Consider the following 16645-nt stretch of genomic DNA (forward strand, 5'->3'; position numbering starts at 1 on the left):
CGGGCCGCAGCCTTTAATGCGGCCCCACTGGGCAGCAAACTGAATTAGGCTAACAGGAACCATAGACAATTGCCAGGATGCAACACTGAACTGAACTTCCACTGAACCTCAATATAAAGAACTCACTTTCTCTCTCTCTCTTTCTCCCTCTCTCTCTTTCTCTCTCTCTCAGCTCCCTCCCCGGTCACGGTGATCAGAAAGGAGAAGACGTCTAGAAACAGCGTCTCCCTGTCCTGGGTGCAGCCGGAGAGACCCAACGGCATCATCCTCGACTATGAGATCAAGTACTACGAGAAGGTCGGTACAACGGTGACACTCACATGTACACAAAGTGCCCTTGAGCAAGGCGCGTACCCTTTTAACCTGCGCCTCGTGGTTACATTGCCTTCCCTCACACGAGAACCCTGTAGTTCCTACGCGATTGAAAAGCCATGTTGCATTAATAACGTCATTTCGAAGTAACTTGATCGGATGTTTGCTCGAAGCCCCAATGTGTAATTTATTTGAACATTATACCGTACAAGTCCATGTATATTCACATATAAGCACAGAGATTAAAAATAAACCTTTTGTTTTCATCGGGATGAAAATATCGGCCTTGTTTTACAGCAGAGTCCCGTTCCAAGAGGCAGGTTTGATTTAGAACTTTACTGTACAAAAACCCCGGATCTGGAACAGGGACTGGACTGGAATCATGTGTTCCAGGTTTTTACTCAGCACCGGTTTTCCAGATAAAGCTGCAGAACATTTGTCAGATGGTTAGAGTTATGGTTGAAATGCCAATTAATGTCTATAATGTAATGTCAAACATGTACCTCACACAACATAACAGGACATGTTAGCCTCAACTTCATCATTGCTGTTTTACTTTTACAACAGTATCGTGCTTTTATTTTGGCGGGCGTGTTTAAAACTGCACTGTTACTGAATATTAAGAAGAACATATGAAGCTTGATTGTGAGATAAGATTGTAGACAAAGTGTTCCAGGCGGTCTTGCAGTTTTTGATCTTTTCGTATTTCTCGAAAATGAATGGACGAAGCTCTCCACACACACACACACACACACACACACACACACACACACACACACAGCGGCACGTAGCTTTCCACAGATTACCTCCTCTCCATCTTCTCGCATACTTTCCACCACTTATACATCTTTGTGCGCCACCCTGGGACTCGGCCAATTTTTCGCCCAGACTCAAACTCGTACGTGAATATGCAAATGCACATCAAAAATGGATGACTCTGAGACTAAATGAATTATTAATGGACATTTTCGTCTAAAGTTGTTAACGTAAAAAAAAGTCCCCTCTGCTAATGTCGGATGTGTTGTTTGCTCTGTGTGCGTTAACGACTCGCTGAGTGCTATCAGGGCTTTCTGCGCTGAAGAAAATGGCGTGGAATGGTCTTCGCCATTAACAAAACGAAATTGGCGTGTCTCCTCTTCTCCTTCCCTTTTTTGTTTTCCTTCTCTCCCTTCCTCCTCCTCCTCTCTCCTCTACTGTTTCTCCTCCGTCTTCTTCACTTTTTCCCCCATTTTTCATTCTTGCTTGTAATTCGTCTTCCTCCTCCTCCTCCTCTCCCCCATCCTTTATACCTCTCATCCCCTCTTTATCTCTCTTTCTATCGCCCGGGCCTGTCCTCTCTCCTCCTCTCCTTAATGGAGACGAGTTTTATGGGGGACACTAAATGTGTCTGTGGGGTCCCTCCGTGTCTCTGTGAGAGAAATTAGTGCAGAACGAATTACACTGGCTTTCAGCGCCGAAGCTGTGCCGCGGCTGACATTTGATGGTGAAATTAGCCGTGGACGCAAGTTTAATCACTACGGCAGATTCACTGTGCGTAAGTGTGTGTGTGTATGTGTGTGTGTGTGAGGCCGTGTCCCAGATCGCAGTTTGCTCGAATGCCAACATTGGCCCCTAATCTGTTGATTAGTAGGCAGACAGAAGCTCTCCTCTTCTGCTCCCTGCTCAGCCGTCCTTACCTAACGTGTGAAAACAAGGTTGGAAAACAGCAAGAGGAAGAGTTAATGACTCATACTGGGTCACAGCTCACTGGAGGTCTCATTGTCAAATATGGTGCTTTCATTTGCTCACACAGATCACAAACGCACACACACCCACCGAACGCCAATGCCTTTTTAGAGATATAAAAGAAAATGACGATCAACTACAGGGCCTTTGCTCTGTTCCGCATTAATCACAGTGTCTTTCAATAATTACTGGAGACACTTGGACACACACACACACACGTACACATTCCTACATACATACCCATGGATCGGCCCCAGCAGCTTTACAAAATCCAGGATTTCCTGTCCCATACAAAGGGTTCCTCCATGCAGAAGAGTGAGCTGGGACATCCAGGAGAGACCCTCATCACAGACGGGAGCTTGATCCAGGACGGAGGCCTCGTCATGAGGCAGGCAGGGCCACGCCGAGGGCCTCTGGCTTAGGAAGATTGAAAGACATGCGAGGGAAAATAGTTGGAGAGCAAATTCCCCAACACCAAGACCACACTGTGACTCACTTCAGACAGAAAGAGGCTTTTACACATAATTGCTCGCACGCACATAAACAGGATGAGGCAAGAAAGCACAAAAACAGAGCTTCTCACAGGAAGATGTTCAGATCTTCATCGTCAGACCCAAATTCGGCTCCTGCGTGTTTGTAGTGTTCTCTGTCTGTATTTACACAGCGTGGAAACAAAGCCAAACACAGAGTACATTATCATGTAACCCAAGAGCAATCTGTTGACCGCTTTAACTTTTCTGAGTGCGCAAAAAGGTACATGTAGTCAACAAATGGCAGCTTTTCACAGTGCCGGATGCTTCATCATAGACGTGGAGCATCGCACGCATTTCCTGGTGTGGTTTTGAACGTTTAAGTCTGTTTTATTGAAGAATTGGTTCAAAGAAATGTCAAAGAGGGACAGAAACACTGAGATCTGGGCCGCTTTTTAAATTAATGAAATGTGATTAAGTCAATCATTGGTGAGACTTCCTGTTGTGTGCTATGACATGAATAGATGAGAGCGTTTTTACTATCTGGTCAAGTATGTTGCCTATATATGGAACATTTCTTTTTTTTGGGGAATGTTTGGTGATATTGTTGGGAATTCCCAAAGCCACAGCTTCCCAGAGGGAGCGAGGCATTTCATCTTCGGGAATCCCAGACTGGTGTATGATCTGACTGTCGCTTCACCCAGCTTAAAGGGTGCCACGCCGAACGATAAGGCATTTTCAAGAGCACTTTGGGGAAATAGAATTTGTGGGAATACACTTTGCTGATTGTTTTTGCATGTTTTATCACTGCAATCTAAAGGGGAGAGAGCTTCAAATCCATTTTAATTTGGCCTGTTTATTTAGTCTTAGATGGAAGGAATGCTGGCTGAAACACCATATTTACACGACTTCTGCAGTACATCTCCTGTTTGTGTGTGCGTGCGTGCGTGCGTGCGTGCGTGTGTGTGCGTGTGTGTTTTATACAAGCCATAATCTGCTACAGCTTTGTTTAGATTGTCAAAGCAGAACGCAGCACAGAGGCCGTATTTAATTCGAGCAGTGTACCGGTTTGACACACATACACACACTCACGCGCGCACACACGCTCACACGCACACACAGTGGACAGTTCACAATCACATGCCCTGTCAGGCTTCAGGACGCATAGAACAGAGTGGGCTGAAATCTCTGTCACACTCTTTCATGCACATACGCCCATATGCACACACACGCACACACACATTCATCCTCGCAGCACCCACCTGTGTGCCGTTTTGTGAGCTCTCGTGCTGTCCTGAGCCCTCAGAGGCGTTCCGGTGGTGAGCTGTGTGTAGATTTATGGTTGTGATGACGAGTCGTCCCGGTGCAGCCCGCCTGTATCAGTTTCCTCCTCACACATTCCAGGTTAAAAAGCTTTGTGCTCCATAAAACTCGTATCCACTCCATTAATGGGAATGAAGTTCCTTTCGGATGCCGTGTGTGTGTGTTTGTGTAACAGTGTGTGCTGCTCTCCCTGATAATCAGCAGGTCTGCACAGCTTTAGCCTAAGTTAGGACATGGCTCAGTTTTGAAGGATTTTTATGGATTTGACGTCATTAAACGTCGAGAGCTCATTCCTAAGACTGTTGAAGTTGTTGCTCAATGAAAAATATTCAAATTTAAACTCCCAACACAGACTTGAAATGGAAAAGATCAAATTTAAGGAAACTTTAGTACAGAAACACTCATATTTTGATGAAAAGGATCATTTATCTTTCTGTTGCCGTCTTATCTTTTCCCCTTTATTCTTCATCTTTCCACATCTGGAAACAATGGGATGAATGCGGCGCTGCTGTGTAAATCCTCCTGTTGTTTTATCAGGGAACATCAGTACAAGTCATAAAATGTAAAGGCCATCATTCATCAGATTGGAAAGCTGGCAGTTAAACTGTCTGACAATGTGTGTGTGTGTGTCTGCGTGTCTGTGTGTGTGTGTGTATGCATGCAAATCAGAACAGTTGTGTGTTTTCCAGATTAAATGTAAGATTTACCTTGATGTTTCCAAGAGATTGGGTTGCTTTGAATCCACACACACACACACACACACACAAGAACCTACGCAAAATCTCACAATGCCTTTTCTTCCTTCCTCCTCTTCCTCTCTCCCCCTGCTCTGCTCTGTCTCACAGGAGGAGCAGGAGACCAGCTACACGGTGCTCCGCGCCCGGGGTTGTAACGTGACTCTGAACGGCCTGAAGGCCAACGCCGCCTACCTGCTGCAGATCCGAGCTCGCACCGCCGCCGGATACGGAGCCGGCAGCCCCATCTTCCAGTTTGAGACCAGCCCGGACTGTAAGCTCATTAACACACTCACAATTATAACGTATATATTAAAAGTTGGGGGTTTTACTTTTGTTACCATCATATCCATCTGCCTAAAGTCCCTAAATTAATTGAAATACACATTGAATACTTGTTTTTTGAAAGTTAAACCTACAAATAACATTCAAACACCAAACTGTTCACAATATCCACAACATTATTGCTATGTTTACTTTACTTTAAGTGTTTCTGAAATATTCAGTATTTTCCTGCTGAAAGATCCCATTAAACCCCATTCAAATGTCTTCAAATTTCATAAAGCCATTTGTTCTTCATGTGGTTTTCAGTCATCGTCTGCCTTCAGACTGACTCAGCTTTTTGTCTCTGCTTAATTGGCTGCACCTTTTGTTAATAAACAAAGGGCAGCTTTGAATGATTAGGGCTTTAGCTGTCAATCAAACTGCTTGTAACTTCTTCATTCATTCAGCTAAAGCTTTCAATCTTTCAGACCAAGGTTCTTCAGGAAATGCTTTTTTTACTTTAAATTAAATTGTGATCTTTTCTGACTCTTTTCCGAGTTTTTTAAAAGTGCATTTAACGCAACATAAATGTGTTTATTATTCCTTTGAATGATTCAGCAAAATGAATGCTGTGTTGTTGTGTGTCGCCCTCTCAGCAGCCTTCTCCATCTCCAGTGAGAGCAGCCAGGTGGTCCTGATCGCCATCTCCTCTGCCGTGGCCATCATCCTGCTCACCGTGCTGCTCTACGTCCTGATTGGCAGGTCAGTCCACCAATCGCGCGGCCAGATTATCAGTGTGTCGCAACCATCCTTTTTCTCCCCCTTCTCATTGGTTAGGACGTCTTCTCCCTATGTGTGTGAGAGTAGGTGTGTGTTTGCATGTGTTTAACAAAAATGTGTGTGTGTGTCTGTGCTTATGTGTGTAAGTGTGTGTATGTGTGTGTGTGTGTGGTTGATGCTGGCAGACACTGCATCACAGAGTCCAAATCCATGGTTCATTATAAGATTTACTGATCCTCTCTTGGCTTATAAAAGCAGGAATCACACACACGCACATACGCACACACACAGTCTTACAGGGAGATGTGGCAGTGTTTGTGACCTTCCTCTGTTTGGATTGGCAGGTTTTGTTGCCGCAGTAAATCCAAACATCCAGACGAGAAAAGACTCCAGTTTGGCAACGGTCACTGTAAGTACTGTACCCTGTCATCGTCCCCCATCCCCCCTTCCTGTCCTCTCTGTCCTCTCTGTCCTCTCTCAGGTCTCTGCACAGCTACCTGAGGGGAGCGACGCAAGCTCCTTCTAATTGCGTTTTCACACCTACAGTAGTCGGTGGAGGGAAGTTTTTTTTCTTTCATCCCGCGCCCGAAGTGGTTTCCCCTCCGCCTCGGTTCATTTGGTCATATGAGAAGACGGTAATCGGAGCGAGACCATGTTGAGAGGAGGTTTCTCGCTCCATTTCCAAACCAATCCTGGAGGCTGCGTCTAGTATAAGAGAGAAGGAGAGAGAGAGAGAGAGAGAGGCGGGACCGGGCCTGTGTTTACGGCCAGATACAGGAAACGTTGTGCAATGCAGGTTCAGCAAGCTCTGATTATGGCTTTGAGATGACGCTCACACACACTGGCCGTGAAAGAACTTTTACTCTCAACTCATCCACTGATGTGTGTCGAAAGAAAAAAGGGCAGCAGGAGCTAAACAACACTTTTCTCCTTTTATTTAAATCAATCTTAATGCTTTTTCATTTAGTTATTGGTATTTTGTGTTGTTCTGGACGTGTTGTGGCTTTTATGTCAACGCTTCTGCCAATCTGCCATTTTCACAGCCTTAAAATCTGCTTCCTGTTCCTGCAGTGCGCCTGCCAGGCATCAGAACCTACGTGGACCCCCACACGTACGAGGACCCCAGCCAGGCCGTCCACGAGTTCGCCAAAGAGCTGGACGCCTCCTGCATCGCCATCGATAAAGTGGTGGGAGCAGGTGAGAGGAGACACACAACAAATCAGTCTACAGCCCCCTTCGCCATCCTTCCTTCACTCCTTCCTTCCTTCATACTTTGTGTCTTTACAGAACAAATAAGATTCATTATAAATCTGAATAATTTCAACACTTTTTTGGCTAATTTATGTTCAATTCCAACTCAAAGATAGAAACCTGAAGGAGTAAGAAAGCAGAGAGAGAAACTGAGCGACTCCTCTCCTTCCCCGCTTTTGTTTCCTTTGACAGTATCTTCCTTTGTCCTCCCTTCATCCTTCTCGCTCTCTCCATCATCTCTCCCTCAGCCCTCTCTCTCTCCCCCTCCCCTCTGCTCCTCGCCTCCGGAGCAGACGGGAGGGTAACGCGTTGTGATTCACGGCGGGAAAAAAATAGCGCCGACAGAACGGATGAAGACGAGCGAAGCAGCAGCAGGTTCGCTCTCTCCGCAGTCCCGGCAGTTCTTCCTCGCTGTAAAGCTGTCAGACTCCAGCCCCCAGGATCTAGTACCTTTAACTCCGCGGCGCCTCTGCACTGCTCCTCTCGCTGTGCACGGCAGAGACAAAGGGTATTAATCTTCTAACAGGTGGAGTAATGTATCGGGGCGGATATTGTTTTTTAATTAAAGAGCCTGATACGGTCAAATCAGTGTCCTCCCCTGAAATGAAGGAGCGCAGATTCATTTGTCCAATTTATGAGGCTCACGCCGGAGAAACATGAATGGATTTGCCTCTAATGAGACGTTCTGCTGGGATTCTCCCTACTCGTGAACGTAAATCTCCCCAATTGAGTTCACGCTGAAGACGGATGCGCGGCCGACCAGAGCGTGATGGTGTTAATGTGTAGATCTCAGAGCGCAGAGAGAGAGAGAGAGAGAGAGAGAGAGAGAGAGAGAGAGAGAGAGGGAGAGAGAGGGAGAGAGATTTATTCTGTCTGCTCCTCTACGGCAGCACAGCACTTAATGCAGGTTGTCTACAAGTCATATTCTCCGGAACGCTGCCATGAGGTCACAATCAGGAAGGGGAGTGAGCTGGAAACACTGATGCATCCATCCATCCGTCCGTCCATCCATCCATCCATCCATCCGTCCGTCCATCCAACCATCCTTACATCCATCCTTACATCTATCAATTCATTATCAATCATCTATTCACCCATCATCCTTCATCCTTCATCCATCCTTACATTTATCTATCCATCCATTCATTATCCATCATCTATCCAGCTATCATCCATCCATCATCCATCCGTCCTTACATTCATCCATCCAACCATCCTTGTATGCAACTTCACATCCCTTCATCCTTGTATCATCCATCCATCCATCCATCCATCCATCCATCCATCCATCCTTTCATCGATCCATCCATTCATCTCCATCTCAGTTTATCACAGGGCTGACACACACACACACACACACTAAGTCATTCAAACCTGCGGCGATGTAGAGTTTCCTGTTTATCCTACCTGCGTGTGTTAACAATTAAATCTGGGTGGTGATCTGTGGCAGACAGATCCAGAGATGAATATCTGCTGAATCGTAGACAAGCGGGCGGAAAAAAACACTCAGGCCGAAACGCATCGCCTACTTCTCATCCATCTGCTCCGGATTACAGTCACGGGTTGGAGCAGCCGTTAAATTGCGTCTAATTTCTGTGGAGTGTGTCATGCTGTGATCTAGGACCACTGTTTTGGATCACGGTTGACTCACCATTGTCAATTTTCCATCCCATTTTCCCGTCACTTGCCCGAGTTCAGATTTCCCTCTCTTGGCCACGTTCTCCGGCTCCTCCCGGGGGTCCCAAACATCCGTGCCAGATGGGGCTACACGGTATAATCTCCCGTGTATTCTGTGGTCTCCTCCCAGCCGGACAGTCCTTTATTTGTAGCGCGTTACTCAAGTAAACAAATGAATGAAGTGGAGCGTCGGCCGCGGCGTAACCTAAAACCGAAGCCGTGACATAAACGTCTCTGGAGGACATCGTACCAGCCGTCCGTGTGATTCATCTAAAGCTGGATAAGCACAGCAGACCATCTACAACATCTCCACTCCTCTGCCTCAATCCCCATTTGTCTTCATTAAGCACGTTAGCCAGACTTTGATCTTCTTGCCAATCGGTGATTGCGTGTTAAAAGACAGAACACATGTCCCCCCGCTCTGTTTCCACGGGTCAGACTCGGAAGACATCAAAGAAGCGCACGTTGCAGGGACTCCAGCGAGCGTCCCTAATCAAGCCTTATTAGACAAAGATCGTGTGTGTGTGTAAGAGAGAGAGAGTGGCCACATGAATAGAGGTGCTTCGGCCCCCGCTCGCCCGTCCACCGGTGAAGGCCAGCGGAGGCGAGCAGCGGCGGGGAAAGAACAGACACACTGCTGCTGCTGCTGCTGGTATTTAGACAGGTTGTAATTATTCCGGCTTAAGTTTTTCCAGACCGCATTGCTTCAAGTCCACGTTGTTGACCCGTGCTCTCTGATCCGGAGCTGCTGTGGGAAATGATCAGAGTGGACGGAGAGAGAGAGAGAGAAAGAAAGAGAGAGAGAGACCTACCTACACATGTCCCGGCGCTGACATCACCTCGCCTGAGCTCAATATGCATAGATACATTACGGAGATTCGCACAGGCTTGCAAAGATACACACACTCCACTCATCTTCTCCTCTCCGTCCAAGTCCCTGTCACCAACTGTAACATGGCTGACTGACTTTGAAGTGGACAGAGTGAATAGAAAGTCTACAGTATCTATACACACACACACAAACACACACACATCTCCTCACTGGTAAGGAATGATAATTGGTCTTCCTCAGGGTATATGTTGAGTCAAAGTTTAAATATGACACAGAAAGAAAGGTGAAAGTTCGCAGTCTGCTCAGTTTGGAATTATTATCTGGACTCGGGATCGATTATTAACACACACATGGTTTCATTAGTGTTGGATTGTGTCAACATCAGATTGGGGAACTCTCCTCCCTCCTCTCCAAAACCAATAATTGCTTTCGTTTGATGAATGGCTGCCGATCCAGAGCGAGACACGCAGGCGTTTTGTGTTTCTGCCGCGTCGTATGGCGTCGCCAGTTTGACCAACGCGTCTCAGAGATCATTTGTCAGCGCGTTGACTATTGAGGCATATTTATTTTCCATCGGTGAAGGTTTGGATTTCTCCCCGTCTGTTCAGGCACGCTGGTTTAATGCAGAAAGCAGATGTTCTCCTGTATTTACTCCAAACAAACCACCGTCACTGCGTCTGCTGCTGCGTCTGCTGCTGCGTCTGCTGCTGCTTCTGCTGCGTCTGCGTCTGCTGCTTGTCAGACGCAGCAAATGTGAAGTTGTTTCTAAGAAAAATGTTGCCGATTAGTTGCAGATTCTTCCTTCATTCAATTCATCTTCGGTAATTCTCTACAAATGAAGTCGAGCCTTTGTTGAACCACAATGGAAGAAAGAAACAGTTTGATGTCTAAACCTCGTCGATTCACACATGCGGTCCGTTTGTCAGGTTAGCAGTGATCGATGAGGAGAGGTGTTTCAGCATATTAGGGAATATAAGCATTTAATTGTGAATCATTTGCATGCACAATATGAAAAATAAGTTTTTGATTAATGAGCCAGAGATCTTAAAATGAAACTTTGATCCATTAAAGTGTTTACTTTTTTGAACTTGAATCGACGATGAGTTTTGCTTTTTTTTCCTTCAGTCTGTAGGCAAATTTGGAAGGTTTGTTTTTGATTTTATGGTGTAACTTATGAGCCTTTAAGTGTTGTTGGCTGGAGGTGATTTTATTTTATTTTATTTCATTTTATTGCAGTATTGATGAGTTATGTGTTGCTATAGATGAGGTTCATTTTGTGTTTATTATTTTATGGCATGACTAATGAGTTTATTTTATTTTGCAACTTATGGGTTTTTATGTGTTGTTTTTTTATTCTGTAGGTGAGTTCGGGGAGGTGTGCAGCGGCCGCCTGAAGCTGCCCAGCAAGAAGGAGATCTGTGTGGCCATAAAGACTCTGAAGGGCGGATACACAGACAAACAGAGGCGGGACTTCCTGGCGGAGGCGTCCATCATGGGACAGTTTGACCACCCCAACATAATCAGACTGGAGGGGGTGGTAACACGCAGTAAGCACTCACACACACCACTCAGCAAACACACATTCAAGAGGAAACTCACTCTCTGCTGTTCAAAGTTTGTGCATGGGGTCATATTATTGTGAATATAAGGATTTGTATAAAAGTAATTGAAAAAATGAAGATATGAAACCAAAAAAAACAAGAGGAAACTTTTAAAAATGTAATTAAGGACTCCCATCCAAAGTTTTCTTAAAGCATTAATTAGAATACATTTACTAATATCAATTATGTCCTGATGAGAGCTGGAGTTTATTTGAACAAACAGAAGAAAAAACACACACATTTCCATTGGCGTTCCATCACCGTTTGCGTCTCCCCTGAGAGTCTTTTTACTGATTCCAGATCTGAGCTTGTCTTTGACGAATGGCTCCACGGTGCGTCGCCTCCGCTGCGAAACCGCTCAGGACTTCCTTTTCTTTTTTATGGAGTGTCTGTGGTGTAAATCTGTGCAGATCAATGAGCTCTGATCAAAGAGTGTGTCCAAAGCAGGGCGTAAATCTATAAATCCATATCTGTGCCGCCGGGGCTCTTTATAAGAATATCATTAGCACGGCCAAGGAGTCTTTTAAAAGGAGCGCGAGTGCCGAAACAGCAAAATAATGAGTCTGAACTTTGTCGCTGAGAAGTGAGTTTGGGCGCCGACGTCTCCCTGCGGCACCGCGCTCGTTAAGCCGCTCTGCCACCATCGCTGATTCTAAAGACCGGGAGAAAAAAGAAGGAGAAGTTCCCATCACTTCACTTTCGCTTCCTCTCTTTCTTTTTTTTCCCTCTGTTTTTCTCCATCTCACCGCTTAAGGTGGAACCTCAGAGCTCCGTCTCTCCTGCTTCCTCTGTTTTAATTCAGAGACTTTAATTCAGAGACTTGCGGGCACGGCTGAATGATAACTGGACTAAAACTACTAAATGATTTGACAAAACGTAAGGTGCAGTAAAAGAAAATGAACCCCGTCTCACCCCTGATACGATCATGTAGACTTCTGTGTCACCAGTTTGGATTCCCAGTCTAGATTTCTACCTCCATCTGTATTTTCCTGTTTAATTTCAGCTCATTTCACATTTTTGCAGCTGCCGACAAATTTGTGGCAAAAGCACAAAATACATAATAAGGGACTATAACTGATTACACACATGAGGAAACACACTCACGCACACTTTGTTACAAACTGCTTCTCACTCAGACTTTCACACAGTGTGTTTATGTTGATCCCTCATCAAACTGGAGCTCTGTTAGTCTAAGACATCCACTCATAATAACCCACCGCTGATAAATGCTGCAATTACACAGGGCCCAGCTTTCATTCGCTAATATGAGGGGGGAAACCCGGTGTGTGTGTGTGTGTGTGTGTGTGTGTGTGTGTGTGTGTGTGTGTGTGTGTGTGTGTGTGTGTGTGTGTGTGTGTGTGTGTGTGTGTGTGTGTGTGTGTGTGTGTGTGTGTGTGTGTGTGTGTGTGTGTGTGTGTGTGTGTGTGTGTGGATACCCTGAACACTTGAGTGTGTGAGTCAGTCAGAGTAGCATGAGTGCAGGGCATAGTTTGAAGAGGTCCATTGCATACTGTATGTTGAAACACACACACACACAGGGGCGCACACACACACACTGCTATAGGGTGATTTATTAAGCTGCTCCTGTTAATTCTTAATAATCCTGAGACTTTCACACCCCATTTACCTTGCTGCTGCTTTTGGCTGAATCACCCGCTGCATATTTGCACGCACACACACACACACACACACACACACACACACACACACTCACACTCACAGTCACACGTACAACAAAAGGGCTCTGGGCCTTATCTCTCCTGCCAAAGCTGCAAATGGAGAGAGGAGAAGGAAGGAAAGTGAGCGGGTAGGGGACAGGAGTGTGTGTGTGTGTGTGTGTGTGTGTGTGTGTGTGTGTGTGTGTGTGTGTGTGTGTGTGTGTTCCTGTCCTGCCCGCCGTAGTAAACGGGGCGATCCATCACAGCCTCTTAGGGCGGAGTGTGTGTGACCGTATCTGTGACTGTGTGTTTAGATTAAGATCGCTCCTTAATTGTGAGAAAAGTGCTACGGCCGAGTGAATCCGTGCTCCGCTTCCAGACTTCAATCTGGCTAATTGCAGCATCAGAAGAACATCACGGCGTTCACAAGGAAAGAAAAGTCTGTGAAGTTTATAAGTCACGGCACGTTGTTATTATCCAGGATTTTTCAGTTTATTAAATCCTCCTCTCTGCTCGGCCTTTTGTCAGCCGGGGGAAAGAGTCTTTGTCTCTCCAGATGTGGGGAGGGTTCCCATTAATGCACGCGAGAAGGATAGAAGGGAAGGGAAAAGGTAGAGAGGAGGGAGGGAGGGAGGATACGTACATGAATCAAAGTAAATCAAAGAAGAAGAAGAGGAGGAAGAGGAAGCAAGGCTGGTCAGGAGGGCGGCGGAACGAAACCATGTGGGACACGAGGAAATCATAACGCCGACCCGCCGGTCCGTTTTTTAACACTAGCTTTAAAGGTTTCACAAAGGGGTTTCTCTCTCTCTCTCTCTCTCTCTCTCTCTCTCTTTCTCTCTTTCTCTCTTTCTCTCTCTCTCTAACCCTCTCTCTCTCTCGCCCCGTAATAAACCTGAGCGGTGATCAGGTGCAGATGATCGCGGGCAGGCCGGGATTTACAGCTTGATCCTCCATGGGAATAAAGATGTCACATACTGACAGCTGACCTGCCAGGACCCTTAAAGTATAACTGGGATCATTTCATTCTGCTCCGAGTGTGTGTGTCTGTGCGTGTGTGTGTGTACTGTACCTGCTTTAAGTCAAAGTTACAAACCTCCCAGAAAACATAAAGAGACTCCCTGCACTATTTTCAGAGCATAAATCCGGGAAAAATATGATGGCGGGTGTGGCAGCTGTTGTTGTTTGGTGGAGTTCATTCGCTGCTGTTACACACTCTTACACACTCTTACACACTGTTTTACATCATCTGCTTTGTGTACGATGTGAATATAGATTTAAACACATGCATTTTCCCATCACCTCCTTCTGTCACAGGTAAACCCGTCATGATTGTCACAGAGTACATGGAGAACGGATCACTGGACAGCTTCTTGAGGGTAAGCAGACACACACACACACTCTCATACACACACACACACACACACACACACACACACACACACACACACACACACACACACACACACACACACACACACACACACACACACACACACACAATCTGACAGTGTGCCATGAAGGCTGTATTCAGACATCAAACTTCAGGTCTGCTTACGTTACAGCACATATGTTCACATAACTAAACTGACAGTCGCATCTGCTGGCTTCTGATTGTTTACCTCCAACGTCTCCGTGGGGAACAACATGGATTCTAAGGAAACATTCAGGTAGAACGACAACGTGTGACTGCGGGTTATTTTTCCAGGACAAACAGCTGTGGCGCGTTTTTGTTAAAAGTCTTCGCTTTGTTACTTTCCACAAAATGATCCCGTCCTACTGGGAAGGATTTGGAAGGATTCAGCAGATCGCCTGAGTCTGCGTCCGCACGGCTCACTGGATGATGTTTGCTTTTAATCCCCTGCGCTCGTCTAGCCAGGAGAGACTTAAACCCGCAGCCGCGCCCCTTCTCTGCGTCTTGTAACGAGAGCCTGACCCGCCTCGGTGAAATTAGCCAAAGCACAGCATCCCCAAACCCACAAACAGGACAGAACAGATTAAACGGACGCGGGTTCTGGCACGGAGGCATCTGCGTCTGCTCAGCGTCCACACACATCCACCGGGAGGGAAGCTGTTGTTTCCTGCTATTTTCTCCGAGGCCTGCACTTCATCACTGCAGACGTGTCATATGGGCATAAAAAAAACACACACACGCACACACGCGCACAAGCACACACACGCATGCAAATCCACAGCCCGTGCATTGTAGCCTATGTTCCATGTTCTGGGTCTGGGAGCTTTGAGGCGACTAAACCAGGTGGTCTGGACTGTAATTGCCTCATTGAAGGAGGCCTGGTTGGTTTTCAAAAGGAAAACACACTCGTCTTACCAAAAAAGTGGTCTGTCACACACTGCATGATAGCGGCTATGGATGGAAAGACAAACACGCGCACGCACACACAGACACTGTTCTCACTCATACTAAATGGAGTGTGTTGCAAACCCCAAACCATATACGGTGTCGTATGTCCCTGTAATTTAATTCCATATTGCAGGCATCCTATACTGCATGGACACACACACACACACACACACACACACACACACACACACACACACACACACACACACACACACACACACACACACACACACACACACACACACACACACACACACACACACACACACACACACACACACACAGACACACACACACACACACACACACACACACACACACACAGACAGACACACAAACCTGTGCAAACCATCTGGCTTTGCAATACAAAAAGAAATTTAAAGTCATCCCCAGTGAACATAGGCCACTAATTCCCTACAATTTCATGGAGAGGAGTGTTTAAATATTGCAAATATTAAGTAATCAGTCATCCATGCTATACAATTCTCAGCCAATAATTCTATGACCGAACTGCAACTGATCTTTGATCATACTGAGTGCACTGATATTTAACAGAGAAAAGACACTTAAAGTTCTGCTCTTATTTTCCATACGTTAGCGTTTGTGATTTCACAGATGAGCTGCAGAATATCAGAGGTGGATTTTAAAGGTTAATGAAAATGGTTCATTCTGTGTACTGAAAGGTCACGATCCGCGCCGCACGTTTCCGTTTGTCACGCGTGTGCATGACCGGCTTCTCCTCTCCTCTCTTCTCCTTTCCCCTTGTCAGAAACACGACGCCCAGTTCACGGGCATCCAGCTGGTGGGGATGCTGCGCGGCATCGCCTCGGGCATGAAGTACCTGTCAGACATGGGCTACGTTCACAGGGACCTGGCTGCCCGGAACATCCTGGTCAACAGCAACCTGGTGTGCAAAGTGTCCGACTTCGGCCTGTCCAGAGTCCTGGAGGACGACCCGGAGGCTGCGTACACCACCAGAGTGAGCGCACACACACACTAACACACACATATGCAGAGAGGGTTTTTAGGTCACTTGGTCACCTCTATTATGAATTTATAGCTTTTTTGCAAGGTTGAGTGATATTCCTTGGGAGCACTTATTGGTTATTTTTAACGTTTGGAGTCCCAGCACTGGCTGTAGCATCGTGTACATACAGGGCGAGACAGAGGGCTGAAAGAGACATTAAGGAGGCCGGTGAGACGTACTGTATGTCAAACTGGACAAATCACCTACTTACAACGCTGTCCTGAGTCATCAATTGTAGTTTGAACATTTATACATGTGATTTCAATGACCTCACCAATGCTAACAACGGTGTGAAGTGACCCAATGAGTCACAGGACGTCCTATTGTCCACTTTACAGAAAATGCTCCCCAATAAAATGTCCTCAACCTCTTTTTACTGGAGAACTTCAAAAGGTCCTGTCCAAAATGCATTCATATAAAAAAACAGCATCTACACACATGGACACACACACACACCGTCTCCCTGGTCTGTTCGCTCATCCACACACACACACACACACACACACACACACACACACACACACACACACACACACAGAGGTGATCTAAGCGCACACACACACACTGGCTCCCTGTCTCGTCCTCCGAGCAGCGGTGAAGGAAAAGGGGCACATAAATAAGTCAGAGTT

The 16645-nt window shown here is 46.2% G+C and overlaps 1 protein-coding gene across 1 annotated transcript in view; it reads left to right on the top strand.

The window, feature by feature from the left end:
* The window catches only part of epha3 (eph receptor A3), an 82790-nt gene that overhangs the window by 52233 nt on the left and 13912 nt on the right, over positions 1-16645 (top strand). Inside the window, exons 6-13 of the mRNA XM_076161988.1 lie at positions 173-297; positions 4676-4838; positions 5485-5590; positions 5953-6017; positions 6680-6805; positions 10730-10915; positions 13945-14006; positions 15759-15968. Of these exons, the coding sequence (XP_076018103.1) occupies positions 173-297; positions 4676-4838; positions 5485-5590; positions 5953-6017; positions 6680-6805; positions 10730-10915; positions 13945-14006; positions 15759-15968 (1043 nt within the window). The remainder of the gene's footprint in view (positions 1-172; positions 298-4675; positions 4839-5484; positions 5591-5952; positions 6018-6679; positions 6806-10729; positions 10916-13944; positions 14007-15758; positions 15969-16645) is intronic.

This window comes from Genypterus blacodes, unplaced genomic scaffold (genome assembly GCF_046128005.1).
Source record: "Genypterus blacodes isolate CSIRO-AG114 ecotype Tasmania unplaced genomic scaffold, CSIRO-AGI_Gbla_v1 ptg000118l_1, whole genome shotgun sequence".
NCBI classification, from domain to species: domain Eukaryota; kingdom Metazoa; phylum Chordata; class Actinopteri; order Ophidiiformes; family Ophidiidae; genus Genypterus; species Genypterus blacodes.